This window comes from Kogia breviceps, chromosome 1, assembly GCF_026419965.1.
Source record: "Kogia breviceps isolate mKogBre1 chromosome 1, mKogBre1 haplotype 1, whole genome shotgun sequence".
Lineage (NCBI taxonomy): Eukaryota > Metazoa > Chordata > Mammalia > Artiodactyla > Physeteridae > Kogia > Kogia breviceps.
This window is the reverse complement of record NC_081310.1, coordinates 196,848,734-196,868,954: the sequence shown is the minus strand read 5'-3', so window position 1 is coordinate 196,868,954 and position 20,221 is coordinate 196,848,734. Positions and strand designations below refer to the sequence as shown.

Here is a 20,221-nt window from a genome sequence, read left to right as displayed (position 1 = left end):
AGACAAGCGGTCACTCCTGCCACCTGTGCCCCTGGGCAGAGCCTGGGAGAAGAGGCTGCAGTCAAGCCCAAAAGAGAAGAGAATTCAGAGCCCACGTGGTTCCCAGATGTGGGAGAATGGCTAAAGCTTCCTCTCCCCCTCTGCCAAATTGGGCTTCCATCCAACAGCCAACATTGCTAGACAGTCAGGGAACTTCAAGCACACTCACGCTCTCACTACAGGGCAAAGAATTCTCGGCCTCGGTAACAATGCCACTCAGCAAATCAGGAGATTCTGCGAGACTCACATCGCTCCACGATGCACATCCTTGGCCCAGTGAGCGGGGCCGGTGCGGAAACACTCAGCCAAGGCCACTTTTTATGCCACTGAGCTCCTAGGAGATTGCCTGGGAAGTCAAGTGCAGAGGTACGGCGAGCTCCATCCCCACGTGGCCTGAATTTCCTGCTGGTGCGGCCTAAACGGCCCAAATCAGCTCCCAGTTGGGAAGCTCTTCTCCCAGCCCCTCACCTCTGAGGGCCCTCCCACCTGGAAGAAGTCCTCAGCCCCTCTGCCTTTCCCTGGGCTTGTTCACTGATGGAACGAAGCCGATGCCTCCTGGTGAAAGATGGAAAGCGGGGGGGGCTTCCCTGGTGGCACAGTGGTGGAGAGTCCGCCTGCCGATGCGGGGGACATGGGTTCGTGCCCCGGTCCGGGAGGATCACACATGCCGCGGAGCGGCTGGGCCCGTGAGCCATGGCAGCTGAGCCTGCGCGTCCGGAGCCTGTGCTCCGCAACGGGAGAGGCCACAACAGTGAGAGGCCCGCGTACCGGAAAAAAAAAAAAGATGGAAAGGGGGGTCTTATGTCCCACGTCCCCTGACATTCAGAACCAGGAATTACAAGCCCATTTGGGACACAGCCCACGCGTGCCCGCGCACACACACCGTCCTGTCCCCGCTCAGCCTCCACTCTGCTCGAAATGAGATTTCTGAAAACGTTGTCCTCAGGACCACTAGAATGAGCTGAGGGTGAGATGGGGAAATTGAATCATATGTGGGTGTCTGGATATGAGAAGTTAAATCTAATGAAAATTTTATCCAGTTGAACCAAGAAATCAGAAGCCGGGCCTTTACTCCTGTCAACAAGAATACAGTGAAAATTAAACCAACGCGGCTGCCATTTCCCATTGACCTTGTTGCCATGGAGACAGCCTTCTAGTGTCAACAACCGGGAGGCATCCAAACGGGCTCCTTCACTCCTGGAGAGGCGTCTGGCGTCCCCGCTCCTGCCCACCTCGCTCACGTGGTTCCTCTGTGGGGTGACCGCAGGTCCCGGTTGCCTGGGAGCGTCCGGGTGACACCACTGCCCACACAAATGATCACAGTGCCCGTTTCCGTCTCCACGGGGACCTGTGTGGACAGCAGTTAAACAGTCACCTCTGTGTGGGTCTTTACGGAGAGTTGAGTCCCTGGGTGGGAGCACTGGATGAGCGCAGGCTGCTGGGGGCCAAGAGAAAGGCCCCCCAAAAGCCTCTGTCGAGAGGTGGGGATAGTTTCTTTGTCACCAACGTGCCGTTTGTCACCTGCTCGACACAGCACCAAGAAACCTCTTCCTGCGCAAAGAAAGCCAAATGTCCATTCCGGCAGGTGCCACCTGTGCTGTTACCGTGGTGACCCAAGCTCCAGCCGACGTGCCTGTTATCCTTCCAGAAGTTACAGCCCCACAGAGAAAAGGAGGGCAGGCAGCTTGCTCTCACCGGCTCCTGGGGCTGCCTCAGGGTGAGGGACCCTCCCGAGTAGGCCTTTCTGACCGTCTAATTCCTTTCCAGAGTGTTCTAGGCATGACGTTTCAGAGCAGAAAGGGTCAGCTCACGCGGGGCCCTCAACGCTGTCCTGACTCAGATCTCCTGCAGACGCCACCGGATCGGAATCCGGGGTGTGGGACCCACTTGTGTCTTTGAAGTCCCCTGGGGAACAGAGATGTGTCATCAGGTGAACCAGTGGGAGGCACCCATTTTACAGACGAGGAAACGGAGGCCAAGGGGAATCAAAGATCTTCCCAAGATCACATGCATGTGAGGAAAAGAGCTGCAGCCACTGGGGCCCCTGAGCCCTGGCCAGCATGGTCCTGCCGGCCTGTCTCCCACAGGCTCTGTTTCGTTTTGCTTTTTTAAAATATTTTATTTATTTACTTACTTACTTATTTATTTTGCCACGCAGCACGCGGGATCTTAGTTCCCTGACCAGGGATCAAACCCACGCCCCCTGCAGAGGAAGCGCGAAGTCTCTTAACCACTGGACCGCCAGGGAAGTCCCCACCCCCGACAGGCTCTGCATGTCCCTGAATCTCAGCCCCCTCCCTGCCGTACAGCTAGCCAGGCACTGAGCTCGGAGGTTCTCCCTGCCCTTCGGGAAAGTTCTACCACTGCCTGGGGCAGCCACCTCGGGAAGCAACATTTGAGGCTTCAGAGGACACAGCCAAGAAGACCACCGCTGGCCCCCCCCCACATCCCACCCCCGCCTGTGACTCGGTGTCCCCTCCCCACCCCATCCGGCCTCCAATGACTAGAAATCCAGACAAGGAGCCAAACACTGCTCCCACGGTTCCCATGTTCTCTGGGAAGAGTCTTTCTTCGGGTTCCCTGTCTTTCACAGAAATGTCCCATAACTCACCCCGGTGGGCTTTGGCGAACAAGGCCGGGGACCCCTCCGGGAACCCCAGCGGCCCAGGTTCAGATGCTGAGATGTTCTCCCACGGGCCTCCCACCTTCTCTCGCTTCTTGTCCTCCAAGAGCAGGTGCACAGCAGGCCCTGCGTCTCACTTGCTGCCCTGCCCTTGGGAGGCCCCAGGCGAGCTTCCTCTGCCCTGGTCTGCGTGGCCCGGCCAGCTGGTCTGAGTGGCCGCGCGTTCCGGCCTGGCTGTCCACCTGGCCCAGCCCTGAGTGAGGCACAGCTCATGAGGGAAGAGCTAGGGGCTTTCGAACTTCTGCCCCTCCTGTCTCCAGCCCACCTGGCCCTTCTGAGGCAGTCAGAGAGGGCAGGAGACAGCTGGGTGGGCGGCAGGGGGGTGGGGGGACAGAACCTGGCCTAGCCCCAGGGGGTCTGGGTTTCCTGCACTCTCACCAGCCCCCAGGAAATCGCGGAATCCCTCTGTCTGGGAAGTGAAGTGAGTAGAAAGGATCTCGGCCTTCTGATGGGAGTAGCCCTCCCTCCCCGGCCCGTGATTAACCGTCCCGCTATTCCTTGATCCAGGGGGCATGCGGGCTTGGAAGACCCATCCGAGGCAGACGGCTCAGTGGAGACCGCAAGCCCTACCCCCCCCCGCCCCGCCACTTACCTGCTGAGTGACCCTGGGCTAGTTACACAACTTTCCCGAGTCTTGGTTCTCCCGTTAATAAAACGGGACAATAATTCGGCCTCAAAGGGTCATTGAGAGACGAGAGACGTAATCTCTAGACCGATGGGTCTCCAGTTTGAGCCAGCGTCGATTCCCCTGGAGGGTAGGACACAGATCTGAGCCTCCTCTCCAGAGTTTCTGATTCATCGTAGGGCTGGGTGGGGCCTGGTAATGTGCATTTCTAACATATTTCCAGGTGATTTTTACGGCAGCTGGGACCACCCTTGGAGAACCACTGCCCAGTGCCCTGTCCACAGTAGATACTCAATCAAGGGTAGATATTATTGTGATTGATTTCTTTTTATAATGGAGTCAACATATAAAGAGCCTAGCACAACGCCTAGCAGGTAGTGTCTGTTCAGTAAATATTATTCTTGTTATTATTATTGAGATGGGAGCTCTGCTTACAGTTCACTGGGGGAATTAATGAACGGACGAAACAAAAAGGGAGCAGTGCTGGAGAGGGTGTGAGTGACTAAGAAACCAACCATTCGTTGACTCACTGCACCAGTCCTCGCTGAGCACCTGCTACGTGCCAGGCATCGTTTGAAGCATGGGGGATAGAGGAGGTCCCCTCGATTGCATCCTGTCCCCATGAGTCAGACTCTGGCTCCAGTGGGGACGAGAGCTAGAGTAAGCAGGAGGGCCTCCAGGGGGAGGTGAGGCTTGAGCTGGCATGTGCTGGATGGAAGGGTAAGATTTAAAGCGGCAGCGAAAGTGATGCCAAAGCTCAGCCTCTGTGCGCCGGTGGCTAATCGAATCTCGGAGACAGAGTTTTGGGTGAAGTAGAAAAGAATAGCTTTATTGCTTTGACAGGCAAAGGGGGGCACAGCGGCCTCCTGCTCTGAAAAACTCTGTGTGCCGACCCAGGAGGATTTGATGAGGAGTTTGATAGCAATAGTTCAAGCATTGGGTTGCTGATAAGATTAGAGTGTGTGCAGGGGCTGCACCCCTCCAATCTGGTCTCAGGTAGTCTCTTGACGAGCTTCTCTGGTTCCTCTAATCTGGCCTCAGGTGGTTTCTTGGCTGCTCCTCCCTTGTTTAGCAACCGTGCAGATCTGCCCTCTGGAACTCAGGGAAGGTCATGGAGGCTGGAGTCTGCTCCCTACAAACAAGAAATGGGGGACAGAAAGGTTTCCGTGCCCAGGGGCCCCACAGGGTCCTGCTCGGTTTCAAAAGGAGGCATTCTGGAAAGATCTCAGTGCCCCTCAAACATACACACCCAACGTGTGCAGCACAAGGGCAGGGTGGGTCTCTCCCAGGGGCATGTAGGGCTCAGGCCTGAACCCTGATGTCAGCTGGGGCTCCCATAACAGAAACACCACAGATTGAGCTGCTTAAGCCATAGGAATTTACTTCTCACAGTTCTGGAGGCTGGAAGTTCAAGATCAAGATGTGGGCAGGGGTGGTTTCTGTTGAGGCCTCTCCCCTTGGCTTGCAGACGGCCGCCTTCTCGCTGTGTCCTCACATGACCTTTCCTCCGTGTGCTCGCCCCTGGTGTCTCTTCCTCTTCTTATAAGGACACCAGTTCTGTTGGATTAGGACCCACCCTTAGGACCTCATTTAACCTTAATTATCTTCCAAAAGGCCCTATCTCCAAATATACTCAAATTGGAGGATAGGGTTTCAACCTAAGAATTTTTGGGGGGTACACAATTCTGTCCATAACAGAGTGACAGGGCAGCTCAACCTGGGGTCAAGTTAAGCCTACCTGGCCAAAGCTCTCCACCTACAACCTCCCCCACAAGGCTGGGATGGAGCAGGCATAAGCCAAGTGGCCCTCAGCTGGCAGCTGGCCCCAGGCAGGGGTGGGGTGGGGGATTCACCCCCAAACCTTCCCCAGCCCCCTCCTCCAGATCTCAGTTACACTCTTCTCAGCGGCTGGCTGCCTCTTGGGTGAACTGCTCATCAGAAGATGCTCTCCAAAGCGTGGGCCCATATGCTGTTGTCACCCATTCCTTTTGATTATTCAGATTAGAGTTATAGCCCGGCCGCCCAGCTCCGGGAGGTCGTTAGGGTGAGCGTCCCGTTCAGGCCACGGCAGCACCGTCGGCTTGCAGACCAGTCCTCCCACGGGGCCTGCTGCACTCCGCCTGGCAGAGCCAGCGTCGGGCCCAGGTGTGGGGGTCCCTCGGCAGCAGCAGGACTGTGGGTGGAGCCGCAGACGTACCCTGCAGCACCCCACTTTCCTCCGGCCAGCGTGGCCCTCTGGCCACTCCTGTCTTGTGCAGGCCTGTGAGGAGTCACCCACGCCCGCCCTCTCCCTCTCGGGCACCTTCCTTGCCCCAGCCTTCCTGGGCACACAGGACAGGCCCCCCCTCCATCACCTGAGCAGCCCGGGAGCACCGTCCAGACCTCCTGCATGGGGGGCTTTGGAGGCTCCCCGGCCAGGGATTCGGCAGGGAACGCTCAGGCCACCCCCACCCCCAGGCGGCCGACTGTGGCCTGGGGCTGAGGAGCCCTCCACCGAGACTCAGAGAGCAGAGGGGACGATGTGGCCCAGAGCCACAGAGAGGTGATCTGGGCGGGGGGAGCGGGGGGGTATTCCCTTGTCTCTTTCTGTGCCCTCCGCCCCAGTTCGTGACCTTACATTTCACCAACTGTACCTTGAATGGGTTTCCCTTTAGCTGCTTTTACGAAGGAGGAGAGGCAGTGGGGGGGCAGGGGGCCAGCGTGCGTGTGTATCAACCTTCCTTCCATAAAGCACGCTTTTCCCAATAGAAGTCTCCTTTCCCGTTGATTCATTACGTGTCGGGAAGCGGAGCATGACATGTTAAAAGCCGCCTTGATAGTATTTGATATTCCGGTACTAACAGCTCACCACCTCCGAGGAGGGGGCTCCTCTCCTCTCCCCCCACCAGAGGGGGAGGGAGGCAATTTGCATACTGGATGTGCTAAGACAGTAGGTAATTTGCATTAAGCATCCAGAAATTCTCTGCCTGCAATCTGTCACCCTTCACTGGGTTTTCATTTTATAACCTTCACTACATGAGGAGACGAACAAGAAGCAGGAAGAACGCGGGAGCTGCGCCCACACGGGGGCTGGAGGAGGCCGGTCTGAGCGCCAGTTGTCAGCACAGGGCGGGGCCTGGTCCAAAATGCCAGAACGTTCCAGCAGAGGCGACTGGCAGTCCGGGGGTTAGCGAGTCCACCCAACTCCAGCACCCCAGACCTTTGGGTGGGATGGGGTCCTGCAGCCGGAAGCCAGAGGTGGGGCTGCCTGAGCCTAGCTGACGTCTCCAGAGATTCAAGTTCAGTCTCGGGTGGGCCGGGAGAGGGTTCCCTGAGAACACCTGGCCTGGCTTGGCAAAGAGCCCCTGCTCCAAGTCCTCCACAGGTAGAAGCGCCCGTGATGAGCTCTGGAGATGCTTCTGGTCTCAGACTTGCAGAATCTGCAGACTCGGCTTAAGACAGAGCCCCGTGTTTGCCATGCTGACTGCTTGCGAGGAGCTCGTGCGGACCTTTAAAGAAAAGTCTGGCCACCCCTGCAGAACCTCTGGGCTGGGGCGGGGGGTGGACAGCTGGGACAGGACATCTGTGTACAGCGGTGTGAGTCCTGCCTTCTGGCCCCCACCCTCAGCCTCTGTTTTCTCATCTATAAAGCGAGGATTCTGGAAAAGGTCCTCAGCCAAGCGGGGCCCAGGTGTGAGGACACGCCCTGACCCCTAAGTCCTGCCTGGGCCAGGCCCCTTCTGCCGTGCTCTGTTTTCCATATTGGATTTCCAGGTAGAGGTTTATTTGCGAAAAGTGCTCCACAGCTATGATGAGGTTTGCAAACCCCTGGCTTGGGCTGTCCCTTCCAGCTGCGAGACAGGAGGTGGGCCGGAGCCAGCGGGCGTGCAAGCTTCCTGGGGCTGCCGGAGATTTTCCCGGGGGATCCCAAGGGGAGGCGCCGTCCACCTGCAGAAAGGTGGGCCGCAAACCCCCACCCCCTGGGCGTGCACATCCCACAGGGCTCCAAACAGGCGCCCACGACTCCAAATCCAGGCAGCGGAGCTAGCTCGAGGCGGAAGCCACTCGGTCACCGTCCCCTCTCAATGACCCGCCGGAGTTCAGGACCACCGGGAGCAGGGCTAGGGCCCCAGCGCTTTGGAAGAAATGAGCAGCAGAGGCCAGAAGACGTCCCGAGGGGCCGGAGCCTCACCAGAATGGAGCGGAGGCGGGGATCCTGGGCGAACGCCTGGGCGGGTGCACGGAGAAGGAAGGCGGCGGCCTGGGGGGTTCCCAGCAGATCACGAGCCTCACACCGGGGTTTTCTTTGAAAAACCACGGAAGTTCTACAGGAAGGCGCCGACGCGGCGCAGAGGCGTGAGACGGACGGCGCCGTGGAGCTCTCCCTGCAGCGTTCCGAGGCTGAGCCGTCTGTGCGTTTCACAGCAAGAAGCCGCCTTCCCCGGGCCTGTTCCCGAAGCAGCGGCCGAGCTGCAGGGCGAGGCCAGCATCGCGCACGTGGTGTGTGTGTCGCGGTCGTTGCCGCCACCAACATTAACGGTTATGACAACAGCTACTCTTGGCGGGGTCCACACAGAGTGCCAGGCAGGAGGTTGGGTTTCCTCCGGGCCACCCTGTGAGGCAGATACTCTTGTATTCCCATTCTGCAGATGAGGAAACTGAGGCTCAGAGGGGTGTAGTGACTTGGCCCAATTCACACAGCAAGTACAGAACAAAACCTGGACTCCGATCCACATCTGAATGCAACCCAGCTCCTACCCGCTGTGTAGGCTCTCCCCGTGTGTCTCCTTGTGACCCTCACAGAGCACAGGCAGGCTCTGCGAGTTGTGACAGTTCTTCCCATGGAGTCCACGTGAGATCAGGAGAAAGCAAATTGTTGTTGCACTGGCAGAGCCCCTGGCCTCCCTCTAACCTGACCCTGTGCCCTGATGCCCTGCTCCTCCTCTCAGACCACCAGCTCCCACCATCCGCCCCCTTCATAGGGACCTGGGTCCCTCCTGAAGCCCCAGGCGCCAGCTCCAGCCCCGGGGCTGTGGATTCACTGCCTCTGGACCCGGCCCCCCAGAGCCACCAGAGAGGCCCCCCAGGCTCAGCACCACCCCCCCCCGCCTCTCAGCCAGGTCTGCTCCAGTGGAGAGAACACAGCAGGGCAAGCGGGCGTGAAACTCAGTCACTCCACGCACCCAGCCGGGCGAGCCGGTTATTTTAGACTTGCAGCCCCATCCTGCCAGGCAGGTGGGGAGCCCACCCTCAGTCATGCTGGGTGCCCCACTCCAACACCAGGGACAGCAGGGGTCCAGGGTTGAGGAGGGAGGAGCCAAAACCCCAGGGCGGCCGTCCGGGTGGCGGGCCGTCCGTGGGCAGCCACTGTGCCAAGGCTGCCACCCCTCGAGGCCGGGAAGTCTGATGAGAGCAGGAGGCTGAAGTCCTCCCCCGCCGCCGCCCGCCGGGGTGGGAGCCTTTCTCGCCAGCCTCCACCACATCTCCATACCTCCACGACCTGCGGTCTGCGGAGGTCCCTCAGCCTCCGGCACCTCTGCTTCCGCATCCTCGCTCTCTGTCCCCTCCGCTCCGGGACCCCTTGAAGAGCCACCCGATGCACTTGGTCTTTGCGGGGAAAAAAAGCAACTCCCTGGGCCGTCCACTGCCCCCCCCCAAAAACCCCGCCATGCACCACAGGAAAGAAGGACGGGAGGCAGAGGGCGAGCACAGAGGTGCCCAGGGGAGCGGGGCCTGGCGGGGCAGCCTGGTCCTCCCTCCTCTACCCTCCCCTCTTGCTCCTCCACTCCTTACGGCCATCACGTCATGGTGCCTGGAGCCAGCGTCCCAGCAGGGAGGGGGCCGCGCTCAGGGCGGGCCCAGGTCCCGGCCCCGGCGGCATCTCCCCCCGCAGCCGTGGCCTCTGACCGCCCCACCTCTCTCCCCACAGTCCACGGCATCAAGTGGGCCTGCAGCAACGGGAACAGCAGCTCGGGCTTCTCGGTGGAGCAGCTGGTACAGCAGATCCTTGACAGCCACCAGACCAAGCCACAGCCGCGGACCCACAACTGCCTCTGCACTGGCAGCCTGGGTGAGCGGGGTGGCCCCCGGCGGGCACGTGGGCAGAGGGCGCGCTGCCAGGCAGCGGGTGTGATGGCCACAGGGGAGAGCGGTCAGCCAGGAGCCAGGCCGCAGCACAGCACCCAGGGCCACTCTCCCTCGTCCTTCCCGGCAGGGCTGGCGGCGCTGGAGGGCAGCCCACTTTGGGCGGGAGAGAGCCGCTTCCCGAGAGGCAGCGCCCTCCAGGAACGTGGGCCGCAGAGTCAGGGGTGCACAGGGTTGGGTCTCTGTCCGCATCCACCCGTAGCAGGTGCCCTCCGGGCCCTGGGCTCTCGGCCGTCTGCAGCAGGAGCCCAGGTCCCCGGGCCGACACTGGCTTTTCTGGGAGATCAGCCCTGAGCCAGTGGGGCCACTCAAGCTAAACCTCTTGCTTTCACCTCCTCTCCTCCAAGAATGTAAAGCGTCCCACATCCTCTGTCCCGATGTGTCTGTGTTTCCGATGATGGTATTTGCTCTTGGAAATGTGGTTCTTCACTCCCTCGCTGCCTTAATTAGCTATTTCCATTAGAGGGTCATGTCACTTCTCTGCGAAGTCGTCACATATTTAGGGATCTTGGTGAGTCTGTAACTGGATCAGGGGAGAATTCACCCTTTTATCAGAAGCAGAGCCACCCTTATCAGATGGAATGAAAATTATGCAGGAGGGGAGGCCTGGGGGCGGAACCCTGAGTGCAACTGGCTCAGAAACGCTCAGAGCCTGCGGTTCTTGCTTCTCTGCCACTGAGCTGGGGGCTGGGGCTGGGTCCTTGCTCAGGTCTTTAGAAGGATTTCATCCCACAAAGAGCCAAGGATAGGCCCGGGCTAGCTAAATGGAGTAGGGGTGGGGGGTGGCCCCAAATACCTTTCTGCCTCTGGAATAAAGTCTAGAACCCTCTTTGGTCCTGGGGCCTAAGAGCTAGTCCAGGGAGAGTACATTGCTCTCTACCCACTGCACACCCCCCCCAGCCCCCTACCATCAACCACCGGCTTTCAGTCCCAGAGGGGCTTCCTGGGACACTGTGGCCTGAACAGGCATGAAAATTTCAGGGGAGGGGAGAAGGCCCCGGCCACCATCCCAGACTGAGCCATTCCAGTAAGTGAGTACGCCTCGGAAGGTGGGAAGGATTCTCCTGGAGTACGACATTCTCCCCAGCCTCTCCTTCCCCGCCTCCTGTGCACTGGGGCTCTTCGATCACTATTTGAAAAGAACATCAGGGACAGAGCCCCCCAGTCCGGAGGGTGGTTACATAGGGCACCTGAGAACCCGGGGTGGGGTAAGAGGGCCTGAGTCCCTGAGTCCCTGAGTGTCTGTCCCACGGCAGCCCCGAGGGGCCAGGGCCAGCCTGGACTCCCAGGCTGGGTGGGCTCTGCCAGACCCCAGCGCTCAGGGACGGGGCCCACTGTGGTCCTATAGCTCTGACACTCTGCGCGTGTGTGTGTGTGTGTGCGTGCGTGCGTGCGTGCGTGCGGCGTGTTGCGCTTCTGATCTCCGCAGGAGCAGGCAGCAGCGTGCACCACAAGTGTAACAGTGCCAAACACCGCATCATCTCGCCGAAGGTGGAGCCGCGGACGGGGGGTTACGGGGGCCACGCGGAGGTGCAACACAACGACGTGTCCGAGGGCAAGCAGGAGCACAGCCACGGCAAGGGCTTGAGCCGCGACAAGAGGAACGGCAAGGTGGCCAAGCCGGTTCTGCTGCACCAAAACAGCACCGAGGTCTCCTCCACCAACCAGGTGGAGGTCCCCGACACCACCCAGAGCTCCCCCGTGTCCATCAGCAGCGGGCTCAACAGCGACCCGGACATGGCGGACAGCCCCGTGGTCACGGGCGTGTCCAGCATGGCGGTGGCCTCCGTGATGGGGAGCTTGTCCCAGAGCGCCACGGTGTTCATGTCCGAGGTCACCAACGAGGCCGTGTACACCATGTCCCCCACCGCAGGCCCCAACCAACACCTCCTGTCGCCCGACGCCTCTCAGGGCCTCGTGCTGGCCGTGAGTTCCGACGGCCACAAGTTCGCCTTCCCTACCACGGGCAGCTCGGAGAGCCTGTCCATGCTGCCCGCCAACGTGTCCGAAGAGCTCGTCCTCTCCACCACCCTCGACGGGGGCCGGAAGATTCCAGAAACCACCATGAACTTTGACCCCGACTGTTTCCTCAATAACCCAAAGCAGGGCCAGACGTACGGGGGCGGAGGCCTGAAAGCCGACATGGTCAGCGCCAACGTCCGGCACTCGCCACCCGTGGAGAGGGGCTTCAGCTTCACCACCGTCCTGACCAAGGAGATTAAGACCGAGGACACTTCCTTCGAGCAGCAAATGGCCAAAGAGGCCTACTCCTCGTCCGCGGCGGCCGCGGCCTCCAGCTCGCTCAGCCTGAGCGCGGGCTGCAGCCTCCTGCCGTCGGGCGGCGGCCTGAGCCCCAGCACCACCCTGGAACAGATGGATTTCAGCGCGATCGAGCCCAACAAGGACTACACGCCCAGCTTCAGCCGGACGGGCCCCCACGCCCACCAGACCCCTTCCCCGAGCTTCTTCCTGCAGGACGCCGGCAAGCCCCTCCCCGCCGAGCAGAGCGCCCACAGCAGCCTGGGTGACTCCGCGGGCGCCTTTGTGATGCCCACGGTGAAAACGGAGGCGTCGCCACAGACCAGCTCCTGCAGCGGCCACGTGGAGGCACGGATTGAGTCCACTTCCTCCCTCCACCTCATGCAGTTTCAGGCCAATTTCCAGGCCATGGCGGCGGAAGGGGAGGTCACCATGGAGACCTCGCAGGTGGCCGAAGGGGCCGAGGGCCTGATCAAGTCCGGGGAGCTGCAGGCCTGTAGCTCCGAGCACTGCCTGCAGCCCGAGCCCACCGGGGTGATCCGCAGCGCCGGCGGCGTCCCCCTCCTGCCGGGCAACGTGGTGCAGGGACTCTACCCCGTGGCCCAGCCCGCCCTGGGCCACGCCTCCAACATGGAGCTCAGCCTGGACCACTTCGACATCTCCTTCGGCAGCCAGTTCTCCGACCTGATCAACGACTTCATCTCCGTGGAAGGGGGCAGCGGCACCATCTACGGACACCAGCTGGTGTCGGGGGACGGCGCAGCGCTCTCGCAGGCAGAGGACGGGGCCCGGGCCCCCTTCACCCAGGCAGAGATGTGCCTCCCCTGCTGCAGCCCCCAGCAGGGGGGCCTGCAGCTGAGCGGCGCCGAGGGCGGGGCCGGCGCCATGGCCTACATGCACGTGGCCGAGGTAGTCTCGGCCGCCTCCGCCCCGGGCGCCCTGGGGCTGCTGCAGCAGAGCGGACGCGTGTTCATGGTGACCGACTACTCCCCAGAGTGGTCTTACCCGGAGGTAAGCTGTCACCGCCGTAGCCTCCCGCGCCAGCCTCACCTGCCCGCCCGCCAGCACCCAGCGAGGGATGCTCGTTTACGTGTGGCTGCCCTGGACCCTGCAGTTGTCCCCTGCCCCCCCCGCCCCCGTCCCCATGGTGCTCGAAATACCCCCAGCTCTCTCAAGCGGGGTTCTCAGTCCTCACGGGAGCAAGTAGCTTTAAAATCAGGGGTCTCCTCGGAGGCCAGGTGGCCCTCCCAACTCGGCCAGAGCAATGTTTGCTGTCACCGCTCTCACCTGGCTGATGTCTTAAGATTCCACCTATGTTTTGCTTTGCCTTTTTTTTTTTTTTTTTCCGAAAAAGCCTCCTAGGGCTGCTGGAAAAAAATGTGGAAATCACCACTATAGACCCTCTGTATCCATTGCTTTTGACTGGTTTCAGAAAACAAAGCAAAAACAAATCCCCATGCAATTGAGAGGGAGGGTACAGCTTCCAAAGAGTCATCTGTGAGATTTGGGTGGTATATCCACAGCCTCTACAAAATCAAAGACATCCCCCCACCCCACAGTCTGTCTCACCTCCAGGGGGGGCTGAGATGTGACGTTGAGAATCACTGCTCCAAAGCCCAGGACCGCAGGACGACCCAGGTCTTGCCACAGTGGCCCAGGTGCTTAAGGAAGGAACCTTTGCTTTTCCTCTGAAGTAGAATGGCGCAGGAAGGGGACAGAGTGGCCCGAGAGTTACCTAACCTCCTGCTGCCCAGTAGGACACGCTCCCGGACCCCTCCCAGTCCGCCTGCAGCATATTGGGGCCCAGACGGGCACTTTCTCCCCTGGCAGGTGGCTGCCCACGGCTCCCTTGGCTCCACTGCCACCTTCCCTAGACACTTAGGGCAGGGGCAGCTGCCCCGAGCACCAAGGCAGGGGCGCTCCTGAGAAGCCCCGAAGCTCACGGGGCACCTCGAGGCAGTGATGCGAACCCCCGCACAGGGTCTTCCGACGTGGGCCGAGCAGGGATGCTGGCTAAACCCGAGCACGTCCCAGCCCCAGGCGCTGGCAGGGGCTCCCAGGACGACGGCCGAGTTGGGACAGGGTTACCGGCGTTCCCTGAGAAGCGCAGCATTTCTGCGAGCCCGTGTCGGCTTTCCAGCCTCCCCCGGGCCCTGGTGGAGGGCACCCTGAGGCCCAGGGTGCAGGGCCCGTCTCAGGCGGCACCCCCGGGGCTCAGTCCCGGCTCTGCCGTGATTTCCCCTCCCCGTGACTCAGTTTGCTCACCTGTCAAGTGGGGGCGATGATAGTACTTGCCTCTTGGTAAAGTCTTTGGCCCGTCGTAAGTAATCAATAGTTTATTGTCATGTGATTGGTTATGACTCCGTGGCCATCGCGGCTCACGGCCCACCGTCCTCCTTCCCGTGTCCCCCTGCCTCGGCCATGGCAAAGGGGCTGCTCGCGGTGTGTGAATGCCCCCGGCTCTCAGATGCCACGTCAGGCCAGGTAGTGGCCCCCCTTGGGACAGGAGCAGCCCGGAGATACAGCAGGTGTAAGAGCAGCTCTGCCCGTGCACCGCGCCCTCGGGCAGTGGGCTCATCGCAGCTCAGGGGTCCAGAGGTGGCTGCCCGACGTGTGAGGAGCACGGGGCCGGGGCTGGACAGTCTGGATTCAAATCCTGCCCCCGCTTTACTAGCCGGCGGTGACTTTGGGCAAGGTCGCTGCCTCTCCCGTCTCTAAGATTGGGGCGATGCTAGCGCCTTCCTCACTGGGTTGTCAGGGCTGAGCGAAGGGCTCCAGCAGCCCTGCCCCTCCCACCCACCTCCAGGGACTCCCCCTACCCCCACGGACCCCCAAGACTCCAGAAGACTGACTCAGTTTCCTCTTGGTGTGGCTCTCTGTGACCCCATCCCCTGGGGTGAAAGGTCAGCTCAGCCCAGCAGCTGGCTCCCCACGGGGATTAAGAAAGCAATTCAGAGGGGCTGGGAGGGAGGCCTGGGACTGGGGTTCAAGGAGGTCAGAGCTGGGAGTCAGGGCACACTGCCTCCCGGGCCTCAGCGTCCTGATCTGTAAGTGGCCGAGCAGGGGTGGCCTCAGGGCCCTCCGAGTCCTCCGACCTTGGAGGTTTGGTCCTTCCTCAGGATGCTCTGAGGCACCCCGGTGCCCGCGTCCTGCGGGGGGAGGAGCTTTTGATCCCTGGACTCAACCTGTGAGCTGATTCCACATCCCTGGGCGGGTCCAGGCCCTCCTTCCAGCCCCTGGCACCTGCCGGCACCGGTCAGGGGCTCTTGGCAGGCCTGGCCCTCTCTGTCCTGTATCCGAGCACCGGTCTGCAGATCCCTAACCTGTACCTCGGGGAAAGTCAGTTCAGCAGCTCGCCACGCGAGGGCGGCATGGGAACGAGAAAGGAAAGATGGCCCGGGCACCTCGCAGAGGGAGCGGCCAGCCCCGCTTTTCCAGAAGCTCTCGGTGATGCTTCCAGCTACCCAGAAACAAAAGCAGCTCAAATTCAATCTGATTTGGGAAATGCGCAGATGCCACCAGCTGGGCCCTTTGGAGCCCAACGTGGCCGCTCCGAGAGGCCTCTGTTGAGGCCCCAGCGGCTCTGCCGGCCACTTCCTCCCCGCCGTCCTCCCCCACCCAGTCCAGCAGCAGGGGCCGCCCCCCCTGGGTTCTCCTGCCGGAGGGAGATGGCATCTTCTCCCCCATCCTTCCTCTCTCCTCATAGCACCGCCCCCACTGGCTGGCATATGGTACCCTTCGCCCTCTCCCCTTCTCTGCTGGGACGAAGCCTGCCTGCCACCTGTGTCAGGAGCCCGGATCTAGCCAGTCGCTCAGCACCCTCACCCAGCTCTAAAATTCGAGGCTGCCCAGACACTCATTTCGCAGGGATGCTAAGGCCAGGGCCATCTTGCTGTCTCTTCTTGAGCGTCCCTCCCCCACCACAGGTGCCTCCTGCTTCCCCTCTGCTCTGTCTGCCTCTTCACCTGCACACACGCACACACACACAGACACACAGACACACACACACACACACACACACACATATGCTGGAGGTGCCCCTGGGCCCCCAGGATCCGCCTAGGGGCATCAGAAATCCAGGTCTTTTACTCAGGGCTCCCAGGGCACAGAGACCTCAGATAGCATGTGTTGCTGCCTCTCCTCCCCCAAACGCTTCTGCGTCATCTCCCTCCACGGACACTCCTGCTGCACCAGGCACAGGAGGCTGCAATTAGAGCTGTCAGGTGCCCGCATCACAGCGATTCAGCACAGCCAGGCCGATGTCGCCATGGAAACCATCTCCTGAACTGATGGATGCTGAGCCCCTCCCGCAGCAGTTTCCATGGAGAAGGTCCTGATGTTCTCCAGTAATTTCTGCAGTCCTTTGTTCTTCACAGCAGCCCTGGCTTCATGCTAGCAGCTATTGATTGGGGTTACTGGGTTTTTTTTTTCTTTCTTTCTTTCTTTTTTTCTCACAGAGTAACTGTCTGTGGCCTTTTGAAGACACTGCTCTCCCATTACCCAGGATCCGGGGTGGATCGTGCCCTGAGCTGGCCTCTGGTGCCCCCAGGCATCCCAAAGTCAGGTTCTACCTGTGCCATATGGTACATCTCCCAGCCAGGAACCCACTCCCAGTCTGTGGGCCCAAGGATGCTGGCTCCAGCCCCACCACTCCAACAGAACTCCAAATCTCTCTGTGGAGCCATATATCAGAACCAAAGAATGTCAAGGCCAGAGGGTCCCTAAAGTTCAAATGCCACCCAGAGAGGTTGGGCCACTTGCCTGAGGACACACAGCTACGAGGGGCAGAGGCAGGCCTCCTGCCTTTGGCTCCTGGTCCTGAGCTCTGTCTGCTACCCTCCAAACTTCGATTGTCTAGCAGTAAGATGACTTCTCCAGCCATTCCAGGCAGGGGAAGGAAGACCCATCCAAGAGCACAGGCGGAAGGCCTTCCAGTCTGGGAGAGCCCCTTCCATAGGGGAAGCTCCCTTCTGTGCTGGGCTCTGAGGGGCCCACTTCCACCTCATCCCTGGAAACACCCCTTCCTACTGCTGATGTCCAAGGCCAGCCCTGGGTCAGGTCTGCTTCCGGGGACGTTGTGCGGAGCCTCGATCGTCAGTCCTGTGTCGAGGCCGGGGTCCCTCCAGAGCACGGATGGGCCAGTGCCAAGGACAGGTCACCCAAGAACGGGTGACTGAGCAGGAGAGAATGTCTCGCTGGCATTAGGAGCAGCGGGAAGACTAGGGTCTGGCCTCTCTGGCCTGGAGAAGTGGGGGAAGGAGGGCCTCCGGCCGCACTCCTCAGACCCCCACCCCCCCCACCCCCCGCCAGTCTCCAGGAGGCGTGCTGCTCGACCTTCTCCTGCCTGGACACTAGGTGGTGCTCTCCACCGTGTCCTGGGCAGAGCTTGGTCCCCTGCAGGGAGAGAAGGCTGCAGCCCGCGGAGGAGGACCGGAGAGCCAGAGGACAGCCAGCCCACCCTCCGCACCCCCAGGGCGGGCCTCCCTGACTCAGTTACCCGGCCTTCCCCTCCGCTGTCTGAGCTCTGAGTAGGGCACCTACACCTCCTTGCCCACATCAGGCAGGACAGGCTGCTATTAATCACTAAGCTCGGACAATAGACAGGACTGCCCGGGGGGTGGGGCGCACCGAGACGTAAGGCCACCCTCCTTGCTCTGTGGCAGCCCTGGCTGATTCCAGTCAGAGGTCAGGGAGCGCGTGTACCCTTCGGGTGCTGTCCTGCGCCCGGGCGCCTCCGGGATCCTTGGGGGCAGGGCCCTCTCCCCTTGAGCTGAGCGAGGTCATCTGAGCCCCACTCCTGCATCCCCCTTGCCCCCCACCGCCCCGCTCTCGCCCCGTGGGAGCAGCTGCAGCCCAGCCAGCCTGCCAGCAGGCACTTAAGTGCCTGCGTGTACTGTGTCTGTACACAGTGAGGGGGCCGTCTGGCCACCATGGCAACCTCTGAGCCCCTCCAACTCGGAGCCTTCCTTCCAATCTTCTGTTCCGCTTTCTTTCTCACCACCTTCTTCATCCAGCCCCGCCTCGCTGCCTCCTCCGCTGGCTATCCCCACCACACCCTGGGCATCCCGGGCCTCCCCTCATCTCCCCGCCAGAACGTCCAGTCCCCGGAGGCCACTAAGATGCTCGAGCCCATTTCCGTAGCTCAGAGTTCACACAATCTGTCCACGAGCAAATGGCAGAGAAAGCCCCTCCCCTCCGCTGCCTCTCAGCGGTTCCCCGCCCCCACCCCGGCCAGTTCTCAGGTGCATCCTGTGGGGAAAGGCTTGAAAAACTCTGTGCTCCCTTCTGCCCGGAGCTGAAAGTTCCACTTCCAGGAGGGGGTCAGGGATCCGAACCGTTGGGCCCCGTGCTGGGTGCCAGCTGAGGAAGGCAAGGAGCACCTGGGGGCCCCTGAGAGCCGGGGGAGGGGGGCTGGGGCCCTTCTTCCTGCCGCGGTCCTGAAACAGTGGTTCTCAAAAGGAGGGCTTACGGGAATCGGCAGTCTGCATTTTCCACAAGCACACGGGCTGGGGGTGCAGCCACGGGGCCTGTGTCCCTCATGCCTCCCTCTGGGCCTGACCCCCGCCCCCCCGCTGCTCTCTGTTCCCTCCAGGGAGGAGTGAAGGTTCTCATCACAGGCCCGTGGCAAGAAGCCAGCCATGATTACAGCTGCCTGTTCGACCAGATCTCAGTGCCTGCGTCCTTGATTCAGCCTGGGGTACTCCGCTGCTACTGCCCAGGTGAGAGGCCGCCTCCCGGCGGAGGCGGCGGGGGCCCCGAGCGCGGGACTCCCAGTCGGCCTGGAGGGCGTGACCTGGGGCAGGTTGCGTCATTACTCTGGGCCTCGCTCTCCTCCGCGGTGAAGCCGTGGGTCCCGGATCAGCTATCATAATGGCATCCGTTCTGGACTCATGGACCCCTTAGCATGATAGATAGGGACACAGGTGAGCTCAGCTGGGTTTTGAAGAGAGCCTGATGGAGGACTGCTTAGACAACCCGTGAGCCAGGGTGACACACCCAGGACCGGTCACAGCAGGAAGCTCTAATCACCCTCCACCTGAAGGGTTACAGGAGCTGGTGAGAGCCAGGCGGGCGGAAGGGCCCCGAAAGGAGCTGCGTCCGGGGTCGGGGCCACAAGGCCGCCCTCTCTCCCCACCGCCCATGCCTCGCACAGCTGAAGCCACACAGAAGTCACGAGAACAAGGGGGCCCAGGCCATGCGGTCCATGGGGCCAGTCCGCTGCGGCACAGAGCGGGTCAGAGAGGGATGGAGAAGACCCAGAAGACCGCAGGGGAGGGGCCGTCAAACTGAGAATAACCCACACAACCTCCTTGGAGAGTTTGGTGACGCCAGCCACCCCACGGCCGGAAGAAGGCACGGGTACATCATCTCCTTTCGCCTTCAGGGACCGGAGGCCCCGCGTGCCGCCCCGTGGCTCTGACCTTCTCCCTAGCACTCGGGCCGGGCTCATCATTGACCACGTAGCTTGGTGTCCCTGTCTGGTCAACTTGCCCTTGACCTCTGACCGTTACCCCCTCCCCACTGGCCTGTTGGCTCCATGAGGACAGGGTCTGTGTCTTTCTTGGTCACCACGTGTCCCCCAGGGCTTGAAAAGTGCCTGGCACATCCCCCAAAGCGGGTGGATGTCCATGAAGGAATCTGCTCATGTTCTCTGTTCCCTGGGTTGGTGCTGGGAGGACCCCTTGACTGGCCCCTCACACGCATCATTAGTTCCAGGGACGACCCGTCCAGCTGGCCCAGATGATGGACGGAAAGGCAGACGAGGAGGCGGGTGGGGAGGGCGGAGGGTCCCACTCCGTGTTATCTGCAGCCTACGGAAAGGAGAGAGGCAGAGAGAGAGAGAACGCTCCCCGTGGAGGACCAGGGCTGGGGAAGAGAAGTGGGGAAGAAGCCGGGGTCCCCAGGGCAGGAGTAGAGCTGGCCCGCGCCAGGGGCCTGGTTCACCTGGGGTGGCGCAGCTCGAACCTCCGGCCGCCCGCCAGAGCTGTCTGCCTCCCCCAGCACCATCCCCCTAGCCTGGGGCTCCCGAGCCGATGTGGAACGTTCTTCTCTCTCTCTCTCTCTCTCTCCATCTCCCCACGCAGCCCACAGGAGCAGAATGCCGCTGTTCCAGGGCTGGGCTCACATACTGAGCTTCCGCTTGAACGCAGCGGCCTCTGCACGGCAGACATGCCGGGGAGCCAGGGCTGGTGCCCGTGGCGGCCTCTCCTCTGCTGGCCCTGCCCCCGCCAGCGGCCGGGCTGGCTCCCACTCATCTCCCCCTGCTCCCAGCCTCCCAGCAGCCCTCCTGGGGCTGGAGCGCAGCCATCCTGACGCCAGCCAGGCTGGGTCAGCCTATCACAGCTCGGGGCTGCGAGTGGCTAATGCGGCCCCCCACCTCCACTGGTGAGGTAGGGGGAGGGGCAGCGAGTTATTAACTATCCACTTATCACCTGCTGCTGGAAAGAGGCTGGCCCAGCTTATAAATAGATGCCGCTTCCTGTACCTGGTTC

The 20,221-nt window shown here is 61.3% G+C and overlaps 1 protein-coding gene across 16 annotated transcripts in view; it reads left to right on the top strand.

Annotated features, from left to right (window-relative positions):
- CAMTA1 (calmodulin binding transcription activator 1) overlaps nucleotides 1–20,221 on the top strand; it is an 899,707-nt gene that overhangs the window by 799,288 nt on the left and 80,198 nt on the right. For all 16 annotated transcript variants that reach the window (XM_067018318.1, XM_067018274.1, XM_067018312.1 and 13 more), the window contains 3 exons: nucleotides 9,256–9,396; nucleotides 10,900–12,740; nucleotides 18,322–18,448. In XM_067018318.1, coding sequence (XP_066874419.1) covers nucleotides 9,256–9,396; nucleotides 10,900–12,740; nucleotides 18,322–18,448 — 2,109 coding nt within the window. The remainder of the gene's footprint in view (nucleotides 1–9,255; nucleotides 9,397–10,899; nucleotides 12,741–18,321; nucleotides 18,449–20,221) is intronic.